The sequence below is a fragment of the Vipera berus genome (assembly GCF_964194415.1).
Source record: "Vipera berus genome assembly, chromosome: 10".
Classification (NCBI taxonomy): Eukaryota; Metazoa; Chordata; class Lepidosauria; order Squamata; family Viperidae; genus Vipera; species Vipera berus.
This window is the reverse complement of record NC_138213.1, coordinates 9,632,816-9,660,702: the sequence shown is the minus strand read 5'-3', so window position 1 is coordinate 9,660,702 and position 27,887 is coordinate 9,632,816. Positions and strand designations below refer to the sequence as shown.

The 27,887-nt window shown below is 46.3% G+C and overlaps 1 protein-coding gene across 2 annotated transcripts; it reads left to right on the top strand.

Moving 5' to 3' along the window:
* The first annotated feature begins 1,017 nt into the window (after positions 1-1,017).
* Positions 1,018-22,448, top strand: AARS1 (alanyl-tRNA synthetase 1). 2 transcript variants are annotated; one of them, XM_081335917.1, is made up of 22 exons: positions 1,018-1,094; positions 1,179-1,249; positions 3,934-4,087; positions 4,521-4,709; positions 6,160-6,305; positions 7,233-7,424; positions 8,034-8,178; positions 8,656-8,801; positions 8,968-9,076; positions 9,305-9,455; positions 10,447-10,571; positions 12,708-12,852; positions 13,301-13,479; positions 14,113-14,226; positions 15,111-15,317; positions 16,084-16,268; positions 16,949-17,057; positions 17,294-17,407; positions 18,907-19,026; positions 20,147-20,233; positions 20,766-20,879; positions 21,592-21,724. In XM_081335917.1, exons 3-22 carry the CDS (start codon positions 3,947-3,949, stop codon positions 21,625-21,627), a joined length of 2,754 nt encoding a protein of 917 aa, XP_081192043.1. In that variant the 5' UTR covers positions 1,018-1,094; positions 1,179-1,249; positions 3,934-3,946; the 3' UTR covers positions 21,628-21,724. The 2 variants fall into 2 exon arrangements, with proteins under 2 accessions (XP_081192043.1, XP_081192042.1); XM_081335916.1 differs by having other exon boundaries at positions 1,024-1,094; positions 21,706-22,448.
* Positions 22,449-27,887: the final 5,439 nt, after the last annotated feature.

Sequence of the window (27,887 nt, the reverse complement as noted above, 5' to 3'; positions counted from 1 at the left end):
TTCTATGGAAATAGTTATAATCAGAAGGGCTGCAGAGTGTGGTCAAAAAAGTGCTTATAGGACCATAGAATTGAACCTCCACCCATTTTATATGGATCAAAGGTTGAGCTTTGATCCCACCCTATAAGCCACCATCTTGGCTTTTTTTAAATCACACCATTGGACACCGTTGCCTATTCTGGCTCATTTAGCCGATTATCTGGGGTTCAGATGTCCCATATTCTGGACTTGGAGATCCTTAAGTCTTTTTGTGTACGACGGGCTACTTCAGAGCAGTTTTATTTAAACTTTCAGTGTTTATGTGATCTTCAGAGCTGATTATTATCACTCAGAATTTCTATTGTGGCTTTTTCTTATTTTATGCAATGGGATGTTTGCACCATGCTTCAAGGATCCTCAAAAACAAACAAACAAACTCTCTCTCTCTCTCTCTCTAATAATAATAATAATAAATCCACATTCACATTTAATGTTCCAGGAACCAAATGTTGTATTTTTTATTTTTACTGACGTTGCAGAAAATGTTTTAAAAGTTCAGCAGATGCACGGTGCAAGGTTCCTTCCTTTGATCATTTAATTTAATTTTGTTAAAAAAAGGGATTCTGCAAAATATTCAAAGGACTTAATTTTCATATTTAAAAATATATATAAAGAACTGCGCATTTCAACAACATGGTCCCTCCCCCATCGTACATTATCCTACCAAATCAATCTCGAATTATTAACTACTCTCTATAATTAGATCTTCCCTTCCACGCCCCCACGCCCCGGGCCAGTCTCTTCCCTTAATGGCGGCCCCCTTGCCGCCTTCAAGCCCTTCCCAGGGAGGACACGTGACCTCGGTGTCGCGGCCATTGCATCAGCCGGGCTAAATCCTTCAATCTCAGCATGCTTGTCAGGCTGGCAAGTCGGCGTGACTCGGCCCCTTTTTTCAGATAATAGACAAGACTTTGGACCAATAGCCATCCGCCTCTCAACTTCTAGGCCAATAGAATGTGCGAAGTAAAGAAAGGTCCGCCTCTTGCCCGGTGGCGTAGCCGAAACGCCGCCGCAGCTCCTGGCAGCGACATTGGGGGAGCGGCTGAAGAAGCCAGGTAGGTTATTGGGGGTCGTTTGAATGGAAAGAAATAAAATAAATGCGTTCGTTCCCCTCTAGCATCTCCTGTCTTGTTTTCCAGGCGGAAAAGGCGGCGTCCTCCTCAGTGGTTCCCTCCCTCTGTCCAGTCTGTCCGCACATCAACCCTGCAAGGTAGGCTGGGCGGAGAAAGATTGGCTGAATCCCCAAGCGCTCGATAAACCTGGTGGTGAGATGGTTGCTTGTAGGCACGTTGGATAGTGGACCCCCTTTTTTTGCCCCTTTGCTGAAGCTCTCCTCCACCTGTAAAGAGTCTTAAGGAGGAGTTGGGCGTAGGTTGCTGATCTGGGGGAGTCAATTGCTTAAATGCCCCATGGTGGTTTCCTGCTGGGTGTGTGTTTGTGGGTCTCCAACGTGTCTACAGAGATTCTCCATCATCCAGGTCAGGGGTAGGCAACCTCGGCTCTTTTATGACTCATGGACTTCAACTCCCAGAATTCCTGAGTCAGCATAGCTGACTCAGGAATTCTGGGAGTTGAAGTCCATGAGTCATAAAAGAGCCGAGGTTGCCTACCCCTGATCCAGGTCATGGTTGTCCCCAAGGTGCTTTAAAAAGAAGAAGTAGTAATTGGATATTCTTGAGGTTTTTTTTTTCCTTTGCAAACGTTTCGCTTCTCATCCAAGAAGCCTCTTCAGTTCTGACTGACCAATGGGGAGTGGAAAGGCTAAATGCTAAGGACCAGATGATTGCAAAGAATATAAATCTTTCCATTTATTTTTATTTATTTTTATTAAATTTATATCCCGCCCTTCTCCGAAGACTCAGGGCGGCTTACGAGCTTAGCAGTAGCCTTCATTCTATGTATATGCCTGCTTGTTAGGGCTTTCACACACCCCCCCCCAAGCGGCATTATTACAAAGTCAGCTTAATTGCCCCCAACAATCTGGGTCCTCATTTTACCTACCTCGGAAGGATGGAAGGCTGAGTCCCCCCTCCCCCACGGCAGTCGGCTAAGAACTGCAGAAGCTTCTTGGATGAGAAGCGAAATGTTTTCAAAAGGAAAAAAAAAGAACAAGAAAGTCCAGTTGCCTTTTGGGAAGAAAAAAAAAACATCATTGTCATTGCAACCCTAAGGCTCACGGTGTCTTAAGGTGAATTTGATTTATGGCCAGCTGCACTGGGTCAAAGTGACATACTGTGCTTTAAGGCTCATTGTGCGCCCCTTGTCCTAAGTCGTAACTTGACTTCTTCTTAACCTGTCCTGGGAACGTAGCCATTGTGGTTTGCAAAAAGCAGTTTAAGGGGTAGCATCTCTTGTGAAGGGGTAGTATTTGAGACATTAAAAAGGTAAAGGTTCCCCCGCACGTGCGTGCTAGTCGTTTCCGACTCTAGGGGCCGGTGCTCATCTCCGTTTCAAAGCCGAAGAGCCAGCGCTTGTCCGAGGACGTCTCCATGGTCATGTGTCCGGCATGACTAGATACCAAAGGCTCACGGAACGCTGTTACCTTCCCACCGGATTGGTCCCTATTTTTCTACTTGCATTTTTACGTGCTTTCGAACTGCTAGGTTGGCAGAAGCTGGGACGAGTAACAGGCTGTTACGCGGCACTCGGGATTTGACCCACCAAACAGCCGACCATCTAATCGACAAGCTCAGCATCCTAACCCACTGAGCCACCACATCCCTTTTATTTGAGACGTTATGGCGGAACAAATCCTCAGTTGTTCACTGACAGATTTGTTAAAAGGCCTTGGCTTTTGTTCTAGATTTATTTAAAAAATAGAGTTTTACGTTTATTTAGAACCTGTTTTGGATTGTGAGTTATTTCTGAAGATGGGTCGCCTTCTACATTTCTTACATAAATGAAAACGTATTGGAGTTGGTCAGTCTGGAAGATGCGCTGGGTGGTGGAGGGAACAAGGTTGGAAGAAAGATTGGTCTTCATCTGCTTTGTAAACACCCGAGAGGCACCTGGGTGGCATTGTCCATGAAAAGCCTGGAGCAGAAGGACAGATCCGAACTTCTGATGATCAGAGGGTTACAGTATTTCTGAAAAACACTAGATTGAGAAATGTTGGCCACCGTCCATTTTGGCCAGTTGGACATTTCTGTTCTTCTGGCAGTTTCGAAACACTGCATTTATGGGAGCTGTTGGCAACTGATCGTCTGCTTTGGCTTGCTGTCTAGGGAACAGAGTGTCTTGCCACATGTTTTTAACCTTTCCTCTGAAATTCAGAGGTTGTGTTCACACAGCACTCTTAAACTTGGAGACTGGATGGATTGATTTCTGGTTTGCCTAATACACCGAATCAGAAACTAATCAAAGCATTGCCATCACTCTACATGTTAAATTCCCCTCTCAAAACCCTCCATGCAATATCCTAATTCTTAGCTCACCATTGCTGGGAAAGGAATTGGAGGCCGCCTGCTTTCTGGGTACCCCAGAGGCATCTGGGTGACACTGTGAAAAATGAAATTGAGTGCGCAGCTGCCAAGTCTTTAATTCACCTGTTAATAATTTTGTGTAAACGTCAGCAGTGGGTTGATAAAAGATTTTGTTTTCTGCTCGAGCTGTTAACATCCAGCTAGGAGTTTACTTCTGATGTCAATCAATCGTTGGGTTAAATTTGATCACAAGGCCAGCAGCCATTCAAGGTGGCGAACATATTTCATGCCCCTTCCTCATCCTATTTTCTTGACAAAAACAACCCTGTGGTGTGGGATGGGCTGAGGGGGAGTTAACTGACCCAAGATCGCCAAGCCAGCTTTCATGCCTAAGGTGGGACTGACTTTTTATAACTTTGTGTGGCTTTCTTCAAATCTGGTGTCTCTTCTTTCCATCCCTCTCTCACACCAGTGCTGACCTCACAATGGAGACACTGACAGCCAGTGAGATCCGTCAACGCTTCATCAATTTTTTTGTGGACAACCAGCATACTTATGTACACTCGTCTGCCACCATCCCTCTGGATGACCCTACGCTCCTTTTCGCCAATGCTGGCATGAACCAGGTCAGTGATAATTGTTTGTTGTTAGCTGCGAAGTCGTCTCCGACCCATCGCGACCCCATGGGCAACATTCCTCCAGGCCTTCCTGTCCTCTACCATCTTCTGGAGTCCATTTAAGCTCACACCTCCTGCTTCAGTGACTCCATCCAGCCACCTCATTCTCTGTCGTCCCCTTCTTCTCTTGCCCTCAACCTTTCCCAGCATTAGGCTCTTCTCCAGTGAGTCCTTCCTTCTCATTAGGTGGCCAAAGTATTTGAGTTTTAGCTTCAGGATCTGTCAGTGATAATAGACGCTCGTAAAAGAGAGGAAATTGTCCTCTCTTTTTCATAATTCAAGAATTTGGGGCCGACCCCCCCATTTTTATTTTTGTTTTTAAAATGTGCTCAGCCTAGTTTGCGTGGAACTCCAGAGTTGAGAATTGCTATTGTTTTCCCAGTTCAAGCCCATCTTCCTCAACACCATTGACCCTTCCCATCCCATGGCAAAGCTGACACGAGCTGTCAACACCCAGAAGTGCATTCGAGCTGGTGGCAAACACAACGACTTGGACGACGTGGGCAAGGATGTGTATCATCACACTTTCTTTGAGATGCTGGGCTCCTGGTCTTTTGGCGATTACTTCAAGGTACAGCAGGAGCATAGCAGGAAGCACTCAACTCGGGGATACAACGTAGGGTGGGTTGTGTTTGGGGGGGCCCTTGTTTTTCCTTGTTTCACACAGAATTCTTGCACCTTTGGTCTCCTGGAAATTTTCCTATATACAAGCTAGGGGAGCGCTTCTCAGTGCTGGCCAAATGCTAGCCAGTACGGAGCAGTTTTCTGATCTGGCTTGTTTGGGGTGTTGATTTGGTTACTGCTGGATCATTCAAAGGCACAGAGGCAGCCTGCTCGCATTTCCAGACCCATCAAATACGTTTCAAACCAGACTGAAGAAAATAGAGGTTTTGACCCATTAGATGGGATATTATATTATTAACTAGATGTTAGAATATGGTGGAGTGTAGATAATTGCTAGAAATAGAAGTATTATCGTAACTAGGAAGATAAGATTTGTAATTAGAATATTAAATTTTGGGATGAGAAGGGAAACAGGAAAATGCTAAGAAGTTTGAATAAGGGAAGCTTTTGGTTACCCAAATATAACTTACTTTGAAATTATAAACAGTAGAGACATTTTGAACACTGATGGGAAATTAAAAAAAAAATTTAAAAGCGAAAACAGGGTACTGATTGAACATATGTATATTAAGTGCAAATGGAATTAAGATATGTTTTGGTTAGAAAAGTTATCTAAAACTAACATTATTGATATTATGAGAAAAACGTAACAAAAGATGTTGATATTAAATTATATATTTATTCATAACAATAAGAATTGTATTTGCCCAGTGTGGGAAAACAGGTACTACTGGAAGGAAACATTTGATGGTGTAATATTGGATCTAAACTGAAGAAGTTAATGCATACCACAGCATGTTGTCTATTAAGTATTTGACTGCAAAAATAGAAAATAAAATATTTATATAAAAAAAATACATTTCAAACTATACACAGTGAATCGGTGGTTGTACAGATAGTACCTGACTTAGAACCATCTGTTTAGCGACTACCCAGACTTATGGTGCCACTGAAAAAATGGCTTACGGTGGTCCTCACGCTTAGCATCACAGCATCCCCGCAGTCACATGATCAAAATTTGGGCGCTTGGCAACTGGCAGGTATTGACAATGGTTGTTGCATCTCGGAGTCATGCGATTGTTATTTGTGACCTTCCCGGCTGGATTCTGACAAGCAAAGTCAATGGTGGAAGCTGGATTCATTTAACAACCACACGATTCACTTTTAACGGCTGTAGTGATTTGTTTTTTAACGACCGTAGCAATAAGGCTGGCTGACTTAACAATTGCCTTGCTGAGCAGTGGATATGCTGGCCCCGACTGTGGGCAGATACAGGACTATCTGTATCTGTGATGGCTTAGTGGTCCTATTGCACCGTTTATTAAAAGGGAGATGTAAAAAGAAAGAAAAGAGGTCTGGCAGGATCTTCACTGCCCTGTTTTTCACTGTCCACTCAGGAACTGGCTTGCAAACTTGCTCTGGACCTCCTCACCAAAGAATTTGGCATCCCCATCGAAAGGCTGTATGTGACTTATTTTGGTGGCAACGAGGCAGCCGGCTTGGAGCCTGACTTAGATTGTAAACGGATTTGGCTGGATCTCGGGTGAGTTGGGATGAGCCAGGAAATTCTTCCTTAGCATCTGAACAGGAGAGACTGTCCAACCCCTCCCAAAAGAAGCGAAGGTGTCAGAGGGGTGGCCTCCCTTAGTCTTTCCAAACTAGCCTGTGCCTTAAAATTTCTCCTTTCTTTGCATCGTGCAAACTCTTTGTGCTCTTAAGAAAAACAAACAAACCGGGAATCAGTTTAACTAATCCCAGGTTCGTTGTTACTTTTGAACCAAGAATTGTGATTTACGAGCAAGTTTAGTGCGGTGCTTCTTAAAGTGTACTCCCAAGACCTTCTCAAGGAGTCTGTGAAATTGAAATTATTTGCCGGGTTTAAGAATGATGCTGTATTACAATCCCATCCAACTCTTTTTGGAGTCCTCCATGATTTTTAAAAGCGGGAAGGGATCCTGAAAGAAAAAAATAAATAAATAAGAAGCTCTGGTTTAGTGGAAAGGAGGCCACCCAGAAAGCACATCTGGATCGTCTGTCTTGCTTCTCATATTGCATGTTTTAAACCACCATTTTTTTAACCAGGATTCTTCCAAAGTGGCTTATTATTTTGCTGCACAAAATAAGAAGGGAGCATTATCTCTGCTGGTGGGGTATTCCTTGTCATTATATATAGTTTTGAAATATCTTAGCACTATCTTAACCTTGCTAACGTGATAACATTACTTTTTTTTTTAAAGAACTTGTTAAGTAGACTTCAGATACCAATTTTCCTAACCTTGCACCATCCATTAGTGATGGGACTGCATTTCTCAGAATATCACGTTCCCAGGCTCACATCTGGATAGCACAAAAATGGAGGAAAATGCTATTTCAAAATATCGTGGATTCCTAATCAATCCAGAGCACTGAAGCCACAATGTGTGAACTTTTTCCTCACTCTGTTAACTCATGGAACTTTTTTCTCCTTCAGTCTGGCAGAGAGCAAGATTCTTCCAGGCAGCATGAAGGACAACTTCTGGGAAATGGGAGACACGGGGCCCTGTGGTCCTTGCAGCGAGATGCATTACGACCGGATCGGGGACCGAGACGCTTCCCACCTGGTCAATCAAGATGACCCCAACGTGCTCGAGATCTGGAATCTGGTGTTCATACAGTTCAACAGGTGACGTGGGAATCGATCGCCTTTTGCTTGAGATCTCCTAGCTGTGGGTTTCCAGTCGCTCATGAGGAAGAGCACTGGACCAATTTGTTCCCACTTTTATACTAGGCATCTATGTGCATGATGTATTTGTTTCTCTCTGTATGTATAACAGGTAGTCCTCAATTTCCGTTAGTCACATGGTTATGAAGGGAATATGGCTTCCCCATTGACTTTGCTTATCAAAAGTCACAAAAGGCGATCGTGTGACCCCGGGACACTGCAACCGTTATAAATAAGAGTCGGCTGCCAAGCGTCTGAATTCTGTTCACGTGACCCTGGGGATGCCGCAATGGCCATAGGTGTGAAAAACGGTCATAAGTCCCTTTTTTCAATGCCGTTTTAACCCTGAACAGTCACTAAACGAACTGCGTCGTAGGTCGAGGACTACCTGTATTCCATTGCTCTATATTAGTTTGATTTAGCTTTTTTAGTGCCCGGTCTTTATGAATCCAGTGGAGTTTCTAGATTGCATGAAGTTGGGGCGAAGAGAAAAGACTGGATTTCTGTTAGTGTTTCCTGATCCCAACAGTTTTATATATATATATATATATTTTCTTCTTCTTGGGCCAGAGAGGCTGACGGGACCTTGAAACCACTGCCGAAGAAAAGCATTGACACCGGGATGGGGCTGGAGCGGCTGGTGTCCGTGTTGCAGAACAAAATGTCCAACTATGACACCGATCTTTTTATGCCTTATTTTGAGGCTATTCAGAAGGTACGCCCCGAGTTCATGGCGGATCCGTTGGTCAGCCCAGGGTTCGGCCTCTGGAGAGCATAGCCCAGACTTTTCTGAAAGGGTTTTGGAACAATGGAGTTTAACAGACTTAACAGGTGGCCCTAAAGTCGTGGGACAGAATAACAGAATTGGAAGGGGCCTTGGAGGTCTTCTAGCCCAATCCCCTGCTCAAACGGGAGACTATTCCATTTCAGACAAATGGTGATCCAGATTCTTTTTAAAAGCCTCCAGTGTCGGAGCACCCACAGCTTCTAGAGGCAAGTCGTTCTACTGGTTAATTGTTCTCATTGCCAGGAAATTTCTCACTGGATCTAGGTTGCTTCTCCCCTTGATTAGTTTCCATCTGTTGCTTCTTGTCTTGCCTTCAGGTGCTTTGGAGAATAGCAAATAATAAGTCAATACTGGCACTGGCTCACATTCATGAAAATTTCTGGTTTCATTTCTTTTTTTTCACAGGGGACTGGCTGCCGAACTTATGCCGGGCGGGTTGGTGAGGAAGATGTTGATGGCATAGACATGGCTTATCGGGTTCTGGCTGACCATGCCCGAACCATCACCATAGCCCTTTCAGATGGCGGGAGACCCGATAACACCGGCAGAGGGTGAGACTGCCCATAATTCCCTGGGGTGAGGGCTGGATTAAAACCAAAGGGATTTTTTTTTTGAGGTACATTTGATTAGGAAAACCTAATTACTGAAAACATGTTTTCAGAAATACGACTAGCCAGAATGTGAAAGATTCTCACCACCTCTTGTTCCTTACTGCAGGTATGTTCTGAGGCGCATCCTCCGACGTGCTGTGCGCTACGCTCATGAGAAGCTCAATGCTCCCAAGGGATTCTTCGCCACACTGGTCGATGTGGTGGTTCAGTCCCTGGTAAGCCTACTCTGGTGTTTTGCCTTTGAGCAGTGGTCCCCAACCTCCTGCCCTCTCGTTAAAATAGAATTGTACCCTGAAGCCCAGCAGGGCCACTGGAATTCTGGGAGTTGTAGTCTCCATGCTACCTAGAAAGCCTCAGGGAAGGCTGCTCCTCACACTTCTCTTGGTGCATGGATGGCTGAGCAGATGAGATGACCTTCCTTCACTGAATCCTGTTCTTCTCAGGGTGGAGCCTTCCCTGAACTAACAAAAGATCCAGAGATGGTGAAAGATATTATCAATGAAGAGGAGGTGCAGTTCTTGAAGACCCTCAACCGAGGACGCCGCATTCTTGACAGGAAGATTCAGAGTTTAGGAGACAATAAAATAATCCCTGGTACGTAACATGTTACCCTTCCTATTAATAGTCCCTGTTAACTACTCAGCGTGTGAAGTCACATATCTCTTAGGATAGTCTTACTTCTTTTAAAAGGTCACCAATTAGTATAACATGGTAGGGCTGAATAGGAATCTGTCAGACCTGCCTCAGTCTGGTCCCTTAGGAAAGAAAAACCCTCAACTCCATTTGATTGATGTGAAAGATACTTTTACTAAAAGATGCTGCTTGCAGTAAAGTCAGGAGGAATCTAGGTTTCCCGCACATCAGTACAAAACTATTTCCTTCACTCCCCATCCTTCTCCCCATGACCAGTCCAAGTCCAGCCAATGCGATGCCACCAAGATGCTTTGGGAACGCTGAGGTGTTGGGGCTGGTAACTTTCCACCCTCAGGGTAAACAGCCTTGAAGATGCCTGGCATGAACTGGTTCCATGCTGACCTGCTCTTCCCCAGCCCCCAGTTCACAGCTCACTGGCAGGCTGCATCCTGTTCGAAACCAGGCCACGGAGGTGGTGGGTGAGCGTGCAGGATACGCAAAGCTGAATTTGTGAAAGCGGGACGCACACATGTGAAACCATCCCCTCCCCCCACTCCGCTGCTGCTGCCTCCACCCGTCCACCGAGCCGCAAAGGTTGGAGACCACTGGTGTAAACCACAAATTTAGGGGCTCTAATTATTAGGGGGCGAGTGTCCCTCATCCTTTGGTGTGAGAAGGCCTGACCGAGGTCTTGCTTCATTCACGCCAGATTTCTTTCCTCCTGTTAAAAAAAACCTCTTCTTCTTTCTACCGTTGCTTTCCACGGCCAGCTCTCTGTGCATGTTGCACCAGCTCCTTTTTCCTTCTCCTCTCGCTTAGGGAGCCTGAAGAGAAACGGAAGTTCAACTCTGAGGCAGGATGACCCTCAAAAGAGAGTATCCATTTTCTAGGTGAAGATGTTTTCATGGTGCGTTCTTTGACTGTTGGCTCTTTCTTTCTGGCCCCTGTCCAGGAGACACAGCCTGGCTCCTATATGATACGTACGGTTTCCCCGTGGATCTCACTGGGCTTATTGCGGAAGAGAAGGGCTTAAAAATCGACATGGAGGCCTTTGAGGAGGAAAGGAAGATGGCTCAGGTAGGGCTTGGCTACCACTGACACAGTTAGCAATCTCCGTCTCATGTGGGCATGTGGACAGGTAATCCTCGACTTACAGCTATTTGTTTAGTGACCATTCAAAGTTAAAAGGGCCCTGAAAAGGGTGGTTTTTGTTTTAGCAGCTTGGGTTAGGACGCTGAGCTTGTCGACCAGAAGGTCAGCAGTTTGGTGGGTCGAATCCCGAGTGCCGCGTAGCAGAGTGAGCGCCTGTTACTCGTCCCAGCTTCTGCCAACCTAGCAGTTCGAAAGCACGTAAAAATGCAAGTAGAAAGATAGGAACCACTCCGGTGGGAAGGTAACAGCGTTCCGTGCGCCTTTGGCGTCTAGTCATGGCGGCCACATGACCACGGAGACGTCCTCGGACAAGCGCTGGCTCTTCGGCTTTGAAACGGAGATGAGCACCGGCCCCTAGAGTCGGAAACGACTAGCACGCATGTGCGGGGAAACCTTTACCTTTACCTTAATGTAAAATACAAAAGAAAATAGTAGGAAAATAAAGGGAGGGAAAAGTGTAAGGCAGGCATGTCAAACTCGCAACGTCACGTGACGTTGCGCGACGTATCGGAACTTTTTCCCATTGCTGAAAATGGGATGGGCGCGGTTTCTCCGTGACGCTCCAGCCCGCAGGCCGGCAGTTTGACACCCCTGGTGTAAGGCAACGGGGAAAAAAGGAAGATTTCCGACTCACTTTGGTGCAGTAAAATAAATAATAGCATCAAACCTCAACTTTTTACTTTTACGTAAGAATACAAACTAGCCCTTTCTACCACAACAGACCTATTGAATCAGTAAAACCCAAAATCAAAGTTTCATTTTTTTCCCCCACCTCAAGCACAAAGTCCAAAAGTGGTTTCCAAGATGAAACAGAAGTAATTGTGTGTGTGTGTGTGTGTGTGTGTGTGTGTGTGTTTTAATCGCAGTCAATTTGGCCATCTTCGCCAAAGGTGACTTACAACTGATCCTCATATTTATGACTCGCAGTATCCCTACGGTCCCTTAGCGACCAGCACGTGTTTACGACAATGGCAGCATCCTGGGTTCATGCGATCATTGAGAAGCAAAATAAATGAAGTTGATTCACTTAACAACTTCGATATTCCACTTAGCCACCGCAGCGAAAAAGATAATATCAGGCGCAACTTAGCAACCGCTTTGTTCAGCAGTGGAAACTCTAGTCCCAGCTGCGGTTATAAGGAGCACCTGTATCTTTATATATGTGGGCAGGATTGAGCAGTTTACCAGAATGTAAGTGAAAAGTGAAAGAATTGAGGCCTTTGAACTATGGTGCTGGAGAAGACTCCTGCGAGTTCCTTGGACTGCAAGGCGATCAAACCGGTCAGTCCTAGAGGAGATCAACCCTGACTGCTCTTTAGAAGGCCAGATCCTGAAGCTAAAACTCAAATACTTTGGCCACCTAATGAGAAAGAAGGACTCACTGGAGAAGAGCCTAATGCTGGGAATGGTTGAGGGCAAGAGAAGAAGGGGACGACAGAGAACGAGGTGGCTGGATGGAGTCACTGAAGCAGTAGGCGTGAGCTTAGATGGACTCCAGAAGATGGTAGAGGACAGGAAGGCCTGGAGGAACGTTGTCCATGGGGTCGCGAAGGGTCGGACACGACTTCGCAAGTAACAACAACAACAAAGTGAAATGCATCCTGATTGTAAACAGCCACCAATCACAGCAAAGCCACATAGTTCATTTATATGCAGAATGGGAAAGACTGACTTTGTTAGCAAAGCATCTTGTCCTAATTCATCTAATCAGAGTAGATATCTTGAGTTGAAAGGGACTTTGGAAGTCTTCTAGTCCAACCCCTTGGTCAAGCAAGAGACCCTATGCCATATTGGACAAATGGTTGTCCAATCTCTTCTTAAAAATTTTCCAGTGTTGGAGCATCCGCAACTTCTGGAGGCAAGCAGTTCCACTGATTAATTGTTCTCCCTGTCAGGAAGTTTCTCCTTGGTTCTAGGTTGCTTCTCTCCTTGATCGGTTTCCATCCGTTGCTTCTTGTCCTGCCTTCAGGCGCTTTGGAGAATAGCTTGACTCCCTCTTCTTTGTGACAGTTCTTTAGTCCCTTAATTCAGCCTTCACGTTTGGGTTTGTTGCATTTCCAGCTGAAGTCCCAGGGCAAGGGAGCTGGCGATGAAGACCTCATCATGTTGGACATCTATGCTATTGAAGATCTCCGTGCCAGAGACCTGGAGCCCACGGACGACTCCCTGAAGTACAACTATCGGTCAGATCCAGAAGGCTTCTATGGTGAGTTCCAGGCTGTTCGTTCAGTGCAAGGGTAGGCAACCTCGGCTCTTTTATGACTCATGGACTTCAACTCCCAGGAATTCCTGAGTCAGTTATGCTGACTCAGGAATTTTGGGAGTTGAAGTCCACGAGTCATAAAAGAGCCGAGGTTGCCTACCCCTGGTTTAGTGCAACATCTTCTGCCTGTCCCAGGGCATTATTAGCACAAGGCCTGCCTTCAACACACCCAACAAGTGGCCTTCTTTGGTTTCAGATTCAGAACTTCTTGGATAGCATGGCTTTCCTTATTCATCCAGTGGATCACGCAGCTGAGTGGTCCGTTCTGAAAATGTCAAGGCTGTCCTTGCCCATCTTTTGCATGGTTGTTTTGGCTTCCTGATGTGAAAACAAAGCTCACCTGTCTGTTATTTTTTTTACCCTCTTGGGGTGTTTTTGTTTTGCCCTACAGAATTTAATAACCCTGAGGCCACAGTGAAAGCTCTCCGACGGGAAAAGACCTTTGTAGAGGAAGTTCATACAGGCCAAGAGTGTGGGGTTGTACTGGACCAGACCTGCTTCTATGCTGAGCAGGGTGGGCAGATCTACGATGAAGGCTACTTTATTAAGGAAGATGATGGGGCTGAAGATGTAAGTTGGCCAAAGAGATTTGGTGGGAACCGTGATCTGTTTCGGAATGGGAGAGCTTTGTGGACTAATAAGCCATCCTCCTCCCCCTTAAAGTCTGCTAACTAGCATGTTGGGAGGATCATAACTGGTTCTTTAGTCTAGTAGGAGATGATCAGAACAGGATCTAGGCCAGCGATGGCGAACCTTTTAGACACCGAGTGCCCAAACTGCAACCCAAAATCCACTTATGTATCCTCGGGTGCTGGGTGGGCGTGGCCCATTGGGTGGGCGTCGCTGCAGTGGTAATGGCAGAGTGGTTGGGACTAAAAAGTTCAATCAATTCCAACTTTGCGATATCTTTTTTTTGCTCGTGAGAAGTTGACATTGATTGAACCTTTTTTTTTTTTGCACACGGCGGCGGAGGCCTAAAGCGAAAAGGTTTCATAAAACCCAGCTGAAGGCCTAGGACTGGGGCTACAGCGCACATGACCACAGAGAGGGTTCTCTGTGGCACCTGTGGCACGCGTGCCATAAGTTCGCTACCATGGATCTAGGCTCTAGCATGCTCTGAGCTCGTTGGGTTTGCTCTTTGTTATCAACCTCCCTGATCGATTTGACGAACCACATCCGCTGACTTTGCCCTTTGCTTTGCAGAAGACAGAATTTACGGTGAAAAACGTACAAGTCCGAGGAGGTTACGTGCTCCACGTGGGCACAGTCTACGGGACCCTCAAGGTGGGAGATGTTGTGCGCTTGTTTATTGATGAGGTGAGTGGCTCGAGAAGGGAAGAAGAAGATAAAAGAAAGTTGACTTGGGTTCTTCCTCTAATCCAGGGGTGTCAAACTCAATTTCATTGAGGGCCGCATCAGCATTGCGGTTACCCTCAGGGGGCCGGGTGGGTATGACCAGGGTGGACGTGGCCTACTGGGTGGGCGTGGCTAGAGTGCGTATGGCCTACTGGGTGGGCGTGGCCAGCTCTACATCGTTTGCATCAAGGGTGCCTATGGGGGCCTGGGCAGGAGTGGGACAGATCTGAGGGTCTCTGGCAGGAGGAGGGTCTCTGGGCCAGGGCCAAGGCAGTGGGGGCCGTTCCCTCACTGTTTCCAGGATGGCTTCGCGGGCCACATGAAACCACTTCGCGGGCCGGATTTGGCCCCCGGGCCTTGTGTTTGACATGTCTGCTCTAATCCTTTTTCTAATGATAAAGTCTTGATTAAAATTTGATTTGGTAGCCCAGAGTTTCCCAACCTTTCCGCCCTTGCAGACTGGCGTGGCGGGGGGGATGAGGGAATAGTTCCACGCAAGTGGCCAGCAAGCACACGTGTAGAGCTCCATTTGCACGAGCAGCGGGCACGCACACCCATCCCTTGTACAATTGGAGTGCGCGTGCATGCGCTCGCCTGCCGCTCGCATAAGTAGGGATGCTCACCCACCACTTCTGCAGCCTAGTTCCAAACAGCTGATGGCCCAATAGTGGGTCGCGGCCCAGGGCTTGGGGATCCCTGCGCTAGTCTATTGCCTAAATCACTTAGGGACCAGAACCGGCTGACCAGAATAGATCCTGACTTTTTTGGATCCTTGATGAGACGGATCCTTCCTGCTTTTCCTTGCAGCTCCTCATATCTCCAGTCACCTCTCTTTTGCCTTTCAGCCAAGGCGAAGGCCCATTATGAGCAACCACACAGTCACCCACATCCTCAACTTTGCGTTACGTTCTGTGCTGGGAGAAGCCGATCAGCGGGGATCCTTGGTGGCTCCAGACCGATTGCGGTTTGATTTCACCGCCAAGGGGGCAATGTCCACCCAGGAAATCAAGAAGGCAGAAGAGATTGTTAACAGAATGATTCAAGAAGCCAAGGTAGAGTGAGAGTGTGCGCCACTGTGCTTGTCTTGAATCCGTTTGGAATATAATTACTTCTCTGGTTTCCGGAAACAAGTGGATAACTAGAGACAACTGAATTTCCCTGTTCAGATGCACATGAGCACGTACAGAAAATAGGCCAGTCTCTACTTTCCCTACCAATTGTGAATAGCAATAGCACTTAAGACTTTTATACCGCTTCATAGCGCTTTACAGCCCTCTAAGCGGCTTACAGAATCAGCATATTGCCCCCCCACACACACATACCTCAAACAATCTGGCTCCTCATTTTACCAATCTCAGAAGTCTGGAAGGCTGAGTCAACCTTGAGCCCGTCAGGATTGAACTCCTGGCAGTGGGCAGAATTAACCTGCAACACCGCATTCTAACCACTGTGCCCCCCATGGCTCTTGCGCATAGAATTCTATCCCATTCTTTTATTTATTAAAACTAACCGTGTCCATTTATTGCATGGGCACAGCTGCTGGATTTGGGGCCCGATTATAACTTTTCTCGGCATGATTATATAGAGCTGAGATTAAGACGCAGCTGACCTGCCGAAAGGAAATTAAATTGAAGCCTGTGATGGCTTCAACAGGCACGGTTAGGGGCCAAATTTTGCTTACCTATGCTGGGGCTTTGCACCTTGGCAGAAAAATAGAAGGATCTTGAGATGGTTGCACTAAGAAACAGTAGGTACGGCTACTGGATCCCCTCCCCTGGAATCTGTTAATCTTCAGTGTCCCTGTGATCAATTACCCAGATTGTGTACGCCAAGGACTGTCCGCTGGCAGCTGCCAAGGCCATCCAGGGACTCCGAGCGGTCTTTGATGAGACTTACCCCGACCCTGTCCGTGTTGTCTCAATTGGCATACCAGTTGAGGACATGCTGAATGACCCCTCCAGCGCAGCGGGTGCCATCACGTCGGTCGAATTCTGTGGGGGCACGTGAGTACATTGGGGGGGGTCGCAAAAAGGGGCTGCATCGGGAAACCAAAACTTACAAATCGTACATTATCCTAGCACAGGGGTCGGCAACCTTAAACACTCAAAAGAGCCACTTGGACCCGTTTCCCAGAGGGGAAAAAACAACACTGGGAGCTGCAAAAATGCACGTGAGGAGGGGAGCTTGATTGAAAAGTTTAATTAAAAAGAAATAGAGGCTGCTGTGCATGAGCGCTTTCTCCTTCCCTTCCTCCCTCCCTCTCCCTCTCTTTCTCTCCCTCCCTCTCTCTCTCCCCCTCTCTCCGATCTTCTGCTCACCTGGCAAGCTGGCTTCACAAGCTAAGAGACATTCTTATTGGGCTGGCTCTCCTGCCCTGCTTTCTGCTGCTTCCTTGTGAGCTTCCCGGAGAACAGTGTGAGGCCACTCTTTTTTACACACATACACAGAGAGAGAGAGAGAAGGGAAGCACAAGTGCCTGTCTCTGTCTCTCTCTCTCTGAAAATGGTGGAGGAGGAGGACTGGGAGCCGCAGGAGAAGGCTGAAAGAGCCGCTTGTGGCTCCAGAGCCAAGGGTTGCCGACCTAGCAGATTAGGTCTGCCAAGGCAGACATTTTTTTCAGTTGCTGAGACAAGAGGTTTTAGAGAACTCGCCTAGAGCCTCCTAACCTGCCGTGTGTTTACAGGCATTTGCAGAACTCGAGTCACGCCGGGCACTTTGTCATTGTGTCGGAGGAAGCGATAGCAAAGGGCATCCGGAGGATAGTGGGCGTCACTGGCGCCGAAGCGCAAAAGGTAAGTGGAGAAGAAAGAAAGCCAGATGCTTTGGGGAAGCCGAGCAAGTTGAGAAGCTGACCGAGCAAGTTGAGAAGATACACCCGGTCTGATCCATTGGATCTGTGTTTAATGTTAAGCCAAGAGACCAGACTCTTGCCCACAGGTGTGGGTCAGCCTGATCATCTTCCCTTGAGGCCCGCTGGGGAGCAAATGTTCTTCTCTTCCGTAACCCTGGATCCCTTTTCTCTTCCGAGGCACTGAGGACAGCAGACGGTCTGAACAAGCAGCTGGCTGACCTAGAAACCAAAGTGAAGATCCAAACGACACCCAACAAAGAGGTCCAGCGTGAGATTGCGGATCTTGGCGAGGTAAGGAAAGAAAAGGCCATTGTAGCGTCTCTCTCCTGGGATCCTCTGGTAAGGCTGGTCCTCTCCAAGCTCGCTGAAGAGTTGCAGTTTACGTCTCGCCGGCTGGGTTTATAGGAAGGACTTTACGTATCGCTTGTAGGTCTCTGCCTAGTGCAGGGGTCGGCAACCTCGGCTCTTTTATGACTCGTGGACTTCAACTCCCAGAATTCCTGAGCCAGCTATGAGTCCTGAATTCCTGAGCCACGAGTCATAAAAGAGCCGAGGTTGCCGACCCCTGGCCTAGTGAATGCAAATTCAGTAGCTATCCCATTCAAGAGCCCTGGTGGCCCAGTGGCTAGAATGCGGTATTCTACTTTGCCCACTGCCAGGAGTTCGATCCTGACCGGCTCAAGGTTGACTCAGCCTTCCACCCTTCCAAGGTCAGTCAAGTGAGGACCCAGGTTGTTGGGGGGGGGGGGGGGAACAGGATGCTAACATTGTAAACTGATCAGAAAGTGCTGTAAAGCACTATGAAGCAGTATATACCGTAAGTCTAAGTGCTATTGGCTATTGCTATATGCTGGGGTGGTCTGTGCTTGGCAAGGCAGTTTCCTCCCTTCCATCCAGGATAGGACATATAAGGCTTACTTGAGCAGAGTCTGCAAGATTGGGAGGCTACGTGTCCTCTTCACAGCCTGTTTTCCTTGTTGCCTTCGGGGAGGAGGGGGGCTTCGTGGTACGCGAAGCAGAACATCCAGATTCAGCTGTAGTTTCATTTCATACAGTATTAACCTTATGAACCCCGAAGCTGCCTCTTTCTGTTACGTATTCAAGATGGACAGTGATTACTAGTTAGACATTATCTATACGTAAGGGTGACGGTGCATACCTATGTTCTATAGGGCATGTTTAAATGTGTGTTGTGTATGTGTACTTTGGAGAGCAAGCAAGTAAATTTCATTTTCAATGTGTGCCAATGTGGCCACAGTAAAAAAAAATGACAAAGTTATCTATCTAGTAGAGCAGTGGTGGTGTACCTACAGCACGCATGTCAGAGATGGCACACAGAGCCCTCTGTGGGCATGCGCACCGTCGCCCCAGCCCCGCCTCCCCTGTGGCCCCCTCCTCCTCAGCAGGCCCCCCCCGGAGGAGAATCGCCCCCGGGCACGGCCCACATGGAGCAGCGCAGCCAAGGACATGGCAGCCGGGACAAGATTCCGCCCTCGCGCCCCGTCATGCACAGATGATGCTGTGGGGCACAAGCGGAGGGCGTGGCCGCCATGGCGCTGCAGGGCTGCCTGGTTGATCGGCGGTGGGCAGTCAGGCAGGGTGGGGAGGGCGGAGTGGGGGCAGAGGGGGCGGGTTGTTTGGGGGGCACTCGGTGTCTAAAAGGTTCACTGTCACTGGTAGAGGGATTTCTTTCTTGAATGTCCCAGTCCCAGATGAAAGAACTTGTGGTTTTAGCAACGGGAGCCCACCCGATCCGAAATTGTAACATCAAGGTGCGACTCCTTTTGCAGGCCCTGGCTACGGCCGTCATTCCCCAGTGGCACAAGGACGAACTCAGAGAGGCCCTAAAAGCACTGAAGAAGATTATGGATGATTTGGATCGGGCCAACAAGGCCGACATCCAGAAACGAGTGAGCCCCTTTTCTTTCTCCGTCTGTGACTCGCAAAGAGCTTAGAAATTGTTCTAAGGTAGTCCTTGATTTGAGACCGATTGCCTAGCGGCCGTTCAAAGTTCAGGACGGACCTGCTTGGAGGTACTTAACCACCTGGTTCTGAAGTTCCAGCTCCGCCGCTCACCCCATGATCATGTGAATGCACTTCAGGTGCTCGGCATTTATGGCCATGACCACCTTTTACAAGGTTTTTGGCAATAATTGGCATTTCTGGTTTGGGGCAAAACCAGCGCATAGCGGACCATGGGTTCCCTTAACAAGCCCGGAGGTTCTTTTAGGACTGCCTGTTTCGCCTAACAGCCACTGCCCAAAAAATCATAAACTCTGGTTAGTCAAACTGGTGACCTGTGTTATGACCATTATAAAGTGTGGCCATGATGGGCAGACTCATCATAAAGACTCATCACTTGTACCATAAAGAGCAGCATGGCTGTTTTCTTTTATCATGTGGTGTCATCTTTCTGAATGAAAGGTTCTGGGCCTTTAACTTGGCCATCTTTAGAAACATAATCCTAAGAGAACAATTCCCAATCTGTCTGTGTGTGTGTGTGTGTGTGTGTGTGTGTGTGTGTGTGTGTGTTTTGTGCAAAGACTAAAACTTCTGGAATTCCTAACTTGCCACACTGGATAGAAATTCTGGCATGTGTAACTCTTAAAACATCTGGGAGAACTTTACGTTGCCAAAGGTTGTCATAACTTATCCCACCTTCTGTCTGGAGTCTTCATTTTAGCAAGCCAGACTTGGCTGAGAAGTTGGTGCATTTATTTTTCTCACGTGCATGTGCCTTTGTACCTGGCACACTACATATTGTTTAATCTTCCGGCATTGGGACCCCGGCTAAGTATCACATATAGAGCAGGGGGTCTTCAAACTTGGCAACTTTAAGACTTGTGGACTTCAACTCCCAGAATTCCTCAGCCAGCCAGGTCTGGCTGAGGAATTCTGGGAGTTGAAGTCTCACTAATGTAGAGTAAGCCCTCTCTTTGCCTTTGCAAGGAGCATCATTTTTCCGCCTGTCATTTGGCGCCTCAGTTAGGCAACCTCACATTTGTCTCATGCTTCTCTTTCGTCTCCAAGGTGCTGGACAAGATGAAACAGCTCATTGAAGCTTATCCCAACCAGCCTCTGGTCATTCTGGAAATGGAGAACGGTGCTTCTGCTAAGGTACTTCTTTTCTCAGCGCTACCATCCTCTGTGAGGTTGTGGTGGCACAGTGGTTAGAATGGAGTATTGCAGGCTAACTTTGCCGGCTGCCAGCAGTTGGATCCTGACCAGCCCAAGGTTGACCCAGCCTTGTGTCCTTCCCAGCTTGGTAAAATGAGGACCCACATTGTTGGGGGCAATACACTGTGTAAACCGCTCGGAGAGAGCTCTAAAGCACTATGAAGCGGTGGATAAGTCTAAACGCTAGTGCTGTTGTGAAATGGGCAGCGGTGCGCAGAGAGATACGGCCGATGGGGTCGCAAAGAGTCGGGCATGACTTAGCGGCTGAACAACAACAAAGCACAGAGAGAAGGTTGCACGTTTGGTCCCCATCTAGAGGACAAGAAGTGGCTGCACACACACTCGCGTCTTCTTGGCATGAAATGATCTGTGGGCTTCCCTTCAGCCTGATTGCCAAATGATGGAAGGTTTTTTTGAGTTCTTTCCTGGTCCACCTTGCAATGCCAGTTCACAGCACCCTCTTTCTCTCCAGGCCTTGAACGAATCCCTGAAGCTGTTGAAGACTCTTTCCCCCGAGACAGCAGCAATGCTTTTCAGCGTGGATAATGAAGCAGGCAAAATTACCTGCTTATGCCAAGTTCCTCAGGTAAGCCAGGTGGGCAGCCCCCTCTGAGGCTGTGGGCACCAACTGGCCAGAGAGAAATAATACGGATCATTCAAGAAGTAGGAGTCCCCTTCTTTTTCTTTATAAGTTATAGATCTCTAGAGCAGTGATGGCGAAACTTTTAGAGATCGAGTGCCCAAACTGCAACCCAAAACCCACTTATGTATCCTCGGATGCCGGGTGGGCGTGGCCCATTGGGTGGGCATGGCTACAGTGGTAAAGGCAGACTGGGTGGGACTAAAAAGTTCATTCCATCAATTCCAACTTTGCGAGATCTTTCTTTTCCCCCCCCCGTGAGAAGTTGAAATTGATTGAACCTTTTTTTTGTGTGCACACGGTAGTGAAGGCCTAAAGCGAAAAGGTTTTATAAAACCCAGCTGAAGGTCTAGGACTGGGGCGACGGCGCGCGTGCCCACAGAGAGGACTCTGCGTGCCACCTGTGGCACATGTGCCACTGGTTCGCCACCACGGATCTAGAGCAACAATGAAAAAGCCTATGAGATTTTTTTCCCCAGATAGCCTCAGCCTATATGGCCATTGATGAAGGATGCTGAGATTTGCATCTGACTTTCCTTTAGCATGGTTTGCTTAAATTGCAGATTTGCAAACGTCCTGTCTTTCGGGAAGTGGCGGAGCTCCTGGTGCTCTCAGAGCTTGGTTGTTCATTCTTGCCGACATTTCATCCCCAAACCAGGTAACGTATTTGAGAACGAAACGTCTGCAAGAATGAACGACCAAGCTCAGAGAGCGCTGAGGGGCCTCACTGTTCGATCCGGGGCTACAAATAAGTCCCTTCTGTCGGTTTCAGGAAGTCGCCAGCAAAGGGCTGAAGGCCAGCGAGTGGGTGCAGCAGGTCACCGTCCTGATGGAGGGCAAGGGAGGAGGGAAAGATCTCTCGGCCCAGGCGACGGGCAAAAACACAGATTGCCTAGAGGAAGCCCTGCAGGTGGCCACCGAATTTGCCAAGCTGAAGCTCGGCGAGCTGAAGAACTGAACCCCACCTGGGATCAAAGCCAGGAAGGCTGTTCCTTGCCTGGGGGCCAATACCTTAGACGTTCCTTTTAGCGCCATCGGTGGAGGACTAGACCACAGGTGGTTCTCCTACATCCATCTGGCACAGACCCCAGAGAGGTGGTTGGAAAGGTCAATTACCTGGATGTGAAGCCGGAGCTGTGTCACTTTGGGCCCCGTCTCCTGGGAGTAACCATGCCATCTCAGGACATCTGCTGCTAAGGAACCGGCCTTCCTTTTACACCCTCCAGTTGTCACATAAGTGTATCCTTCATCGCAATGCCACTGTGCAGTTTAAAGGGAATTCTTCAGTTTTCTTCTCATCTGTGATTAAGCACTGCATTCGGGGTATTGTAACGTGAGTATACGCAGGGATGAACCGGGCCCGCCGTCATTGCATTTCTCCTTTCTAACTGTGAAAACCTCCCTTCCCTCGTCGTTTTAACCTCCGTTAGAACAAGCCTGCCCGACCAGTAGGGGTCAGACAGGGCCAGTGCTGAATAAAACAAGCAGACTCTGTATATCACACAATGGAAATAAGTGTGTCATTTTACTGGTTCACCACGTTGCATGCAAGCAGGAACAGAGTGCAAGCTTTGGATTTGCACAGTTCGTTCCCCTTTTATCTTCTTGGCAGAAAACATTTGGAAAAGGAAGCCTTTTCCAATCGGGTAACAAGCTGTGGTTAAGGATGATGGGCTTGTTGAAATTATAACTCGAACCAATAACGAGGCTTGTTGAAATTATCTTGATGACCTTAATTATGCCCAGCTAGGTGTCCGTGTCCAGTGAGCTTTGGGTGATCTTGAAAAAGCTAAGCAGGGTGAGGCCAGGCTTTTACTTGGGTGAGGGACCATAAGGTTCTCTGACTTGACTGGAAAATTGGAAAAGCCTCAAGGGGGAAAGGTTAGTATCAAACCATTTTCAGGTAGTTTCCATAGAATTCACCCGATTTGTGGCCACAAAATCACCTGAGATCTTGACTCAAAAGAAACTTTGGGTATGGTTAGGAGGGCACTTACTTTTCTAGGCTGCCCTATCTTATGTTTCCTGGTAAAATACATGGGAAAATCCCATTGGAGGAAAATTCCACTTAGGTTTAGGTTACCATGAACTCATACAGGAAAATGGACATCGCCAACAAACTCGGAGTGCTTGGGTATGGTTAGGAGGGCACTTCCCTTTCTAGGCTGCCCTATCTATGTTTCCTGGTAAAATACATGGGAAAATCCCATTGGAGGAAAATTCCACTTAGGGTTAGGTCATCATGAACTCATACCGCAAAATGGACATTGGCAACAAACTCTGAGTGCTTGGTTATGGTTAGGAGGGCACTTACCTTTCTAGGCTGCCCTATTTATGTTTCCTGGTAAAATACATGGGAAAATCCCATTGGAGGAAAATTCCACTTATTGTTAGGGTTAGATCACCATGAACTCATACCGCAAAATGGACATTGGCAACAAACTCTTGAGTGCTTGGGTATGGTTAGGAGGGCACTTACCTTTCTAGGCTGCCCTATTTATGTTTCCTGGTAAAATACATGGGAAAATCCCATTGGAGGAAAATTCCACTTATTGTTAGGGTTAGGTCACTGTGAACTCATACCGCAAAATGGACATTGGCAACAAACTCTTGAGTGCTTGGGTATGGTTAGGAGGGCACTTACCTTTCTAGGCTGCCCTATTTATGTTTCCTGGTAAAATACGTGGGAAAATCTCATTGGAGGAAAATTCCACTTATTGTTAGGGTTAGATCACCATGAACTCATACAGGAAAATGGACATCGCCAACAAACCGAGAGTGCTTGGGTATGGTTAGGAGGGCACTTACCTTTCTAGGCTGCCCTATTTATATTTCCTGGTAAAATACATGGGAAAGAGGCTCATATATGCTCCCTGCCTGGGGAAAACCTAAAATCTATCACTAAACAAGCATAACACACAAGATTGAATTGGTTAATAATTTCTTTAGCAAGCAACCTTTTCCAGTAAAGGTTACTCTCTATTTGCTTCAGTTTGTAAAATCTTGATCTCTGCTTCATTATTCAGTAGGATATTGCTCTTAATATGGAAATAAAGCAGCAATATCCACAGAAGCGTGCTGAAAACATTGCCCTAGGGCAGGGCAAACCTCTCTTATTTTGGGATGAGGATTATCACCACCACCACCATCCCGTCTAATCTAAAGCCAGACTCGGGAATTCTGTGAGTTGGAATCCACACATATGGAGCTTCTCAGTCATCTAAAGTCATGGTTGTCCCAAAGGTACTTTGTCAAAGAGACAACTGGACTTGATTTTTTCTTTTCTTCTTTTTTTTAATTGAAATCATCCACAACTACATCATAACAATACATCACAGTGCTTATTAAAATTCTTTTAAAAAATACAAAACATAATAATAAACATTCTAATGATTTAGACAAGTTGCTGTTACATTGTATAATCAATCCTTCCCGTAACCATCCCTTTTTGTCAACCATTCATACCACGGTCTCCAAGATAAATAATAATCTGTATCCCCCTTATCTTTCAACAGCATGGTCAAACGGTCCGATTCCGCACAATCAATGAATTTCTTGATTAACAGATCCTCGGGAGGACTAACAGAATTCTTCCAATATTGAGCCCATAATATCCGTGCCGCCGTTAACAAATGCGACATCAAATACCATGCAGATCTATTCAGATTGTCTGGTTTTAAGCCTAACAAAAACGTCTCAGGAGTCAGTTTAACAGAATGTCCTAAAATCTCATTCAACCATATATAAAGCCGATGACAATACTTCCTCGCTTCACCGCAGGTCCATCACTGGTGGTAATAGGTGCCCTCTTTTTCTCCACACTTCCAACACGCTGGGGACACAGCCAAAAACATTTTACCCAATCTAGCTGGAGGGAGATGCCAAGGACTTGATTTTTTCTTGAAGATGTTTCGCTTCTCACCCAAGAAGCCTCTTCAAAAACTCGCCCCTTGAAAAAACACCTTAGGGAAGTCCACACATCATAAAAGTTGCCCAGGTGGAAAAACACCTGCTGAAAGCATTGGGTGAACCAACCCACTAAGTTCCAGCAACCATAGAGTCTGCTCTCTAGATGAGCCAGACTCTCTGGCACCTACAGTAAACAAACTCTATGGGTGGAGGAGCCAAGAAGGGTCTTGGAAGCAACACCCCACCATATTGGTAAGTCAAGAGGGGTGCAAATGAAGAGGGCCACTTAATAAAGTGTCTCACTTGGCAACATAGATTTTGGCCTCAGTTGTCATAAGTTGATAGCTACCTATACCGCAAATGGGTGTAATGGCTGAGCTGCAGAAGGGGTCCAGATGAGGCCCCAAAAGTTTTTTTTTTTTTTTTTAAAAACCAACAACTCTTGAATCAGCCTGTGGTTTCCTTGGAAAAAAGAATCAACCAACTCAACCTCTAGCAGACTTCAGTTACTCAGGCAAACTGGGACACTTTGTCCCAGTTTCTGGCATGGGAAATAAATGTCACTCCTGGCTGATTGCTATACAATACTTAGCTTTTTAGAGCAGTAATTCATAGCCAGGGCTTTTGTGGGCATCCAAGTCACAGCCTGAAGTATAATGATAATTGTAATCATTGCAAAAAGAAAGCCTTGCATTTAAAAACCCAGCTTCTTTTGTGATTCAAGGACTGTCATTTTTCAAGCCCATTAAGGTCCATTTCTCTGTACACCAGAGAACGGAAGAAAGCCATCGGTCATTTTAAACATGGATTTAATGGTGTAAACATCTGTCACCGCTGTGAAACATCCAATGCTCCCTGGTCTTAAGTGTTAGTGATTAAACCCACCATTTGCAGGACCAGAGGCAGCTTGTCCAAAAGTATTAGGATATGTGAGCTGGAGGTTGACACATGGATGGCAACCAGGAATATCAGCCCTCACCTGTCGGCTGCAAAGAGTCTGTAGCAGCAAGCTCAGCCAGCTCTGTCTGATGTAAAATAAATTATACAATTTTCAAAATTGTTTTAATCATGACTGCATTTTGGCCCACGTCACAAGTTCTTTAGGGACCATGTCCGACTTAACTGGAAGTGAAAATGGTTCTAATTAGATAACGGTTGATACAAAAAGTATTTTGGGGGTTGTGTTGTTTTTTGTGATTCCTAAGAAATGAAGAAATGTTTTTGAATCTGTGCATTTTTAAAAAAAAAAAAACTTCTACAAATTAGCAGCTTGAATCTTCCCAGCAATCTTGAGCTAATGCACTACACTTTGTTAGAAATGATTCTTTGGGTATCCTTCGAGCTGCTTTTAAAGAGCCTTTATTGTGTTTCCAGACCAGGGTTGGTGCTAAAAAAAGAAAAAAAAATAATCCAGAAAAGTGATCTATGTCAAGCAATATAAAATTTGACTGCATTTCAGGGATACATATTCCAAGTATTTTGCGAATCATCTGCAGTTCTTTGAAGCAACAACTTATCAGAACCAATTCAGAAAGCCTTCATGCCAAGACCCAGAATTTGTGAGAATATTTTGATGTTATGGTCTCTGCAGTCACTAGCAAAACGTTCTTTTCTTCTACCCAGCCAAATAAAATGGCTTAACAAGAAGTTATTTGTCTCTTTAACAGTGATTTGTTGAACACTGCTGAAATATTTTTCTGAATAAAGAAAAACAAAGCCAGTTGATTAATTCCCTACAGGCCATTGAGTCATTTTTTTTACCCCTAGCAATTATATAGACGGATTTTGTCCTCAACTTGTTCTTTTAAGTCTCCCATCATCATAATTGACTCCTGATTGTTAATTGTCCTCTTCCATCTTTCCTAGAATCAACAACCCTTTCCAGAGAGCGTGTCCCAGGGCATTCTAAGGTTGCAGGAATCCGATGCAACACAAGCGGGGAGGTTTATAAAAGTAGTCCTTGACTTACCACCACAACTGAGCCCATAGTTTATGTTGCTAAGTGAAACAGTTTTTAAGTGAGTTTTCCTCCATCTTACGACCTTTCCCCCCCCCCAGTTGTCAACTGAATCACTGCAATTGTTAGTAACACAGTTGTGAGGTGAATCTGGCTTCCCCACTGAGTTTGCTTGTCACAAAGTCCCAAAGGTGATTACATGACCCCAGGGCACTCTTCATAAATATGATCCAGTTGCCAAGCATCTCAGTTTTCATTAGGTGACCACGCGGGTGCTGCAACGGCCCTAAGTGTGAAAAGCGGTCCTAAGTCCCTTTTTCCAGCGCCGTTGTAACTTTTTTTTTAATTGAAAAGTTTTTCAATACATTTTATCTTTAACAAAACAACCCCTCCCCACCCACCCACCCCCTTCCCAACCCAACCCAACCCTCCCCCCCTCCCCTTCCCCCCTCCCCGACTTCCCAGAGCTAAATACAAGGTATAAAAGTAGAAACAATCATAAACTACCATATGCTAACAACAATGAACTATTAAGTCTACCGCATTTTAGCTCTTGTAAAATGACTACAAGCAATATAAATATCACATCAATACTTATTCAAATGCTAAATGAAACTTTTTAGTCCCATATTTATTCTGGATGTAATCAATCCATTTTTTCCACTCCACAATATATCTCTGTTGCGAATGGTCCTTCAAATACGCCGAAATCTTTGCCATTTCCGCCAGGTTGGAAACTTTTAAAGTCCATTCTTCTATAGTCGGCAGTTCTTCCTTCTTCCAATATTGCCCTACTAGAAGTCTTGCTGCCGTAATTAAGTTCAACATCAACTTAGTGTCCACAACAGTAGTATCAGTAATAATACCCAGTAAGAACAATTGCGGAGAAAACTTTATCCTTCTCTTAAATATCTTTTGCATATTCCACCAAATTTTAATCCAAAAGGCTTTAACCTTTTTACAGGTCCACCATATATGAAAATACGTTGCATCCTCACCACCACACCTCCAACATTTAGGCTGGTAGTTCGGATACATACTTGCTAATTTTTTGGGATCTAAATGCCATCTATAAAACATTTTATAAA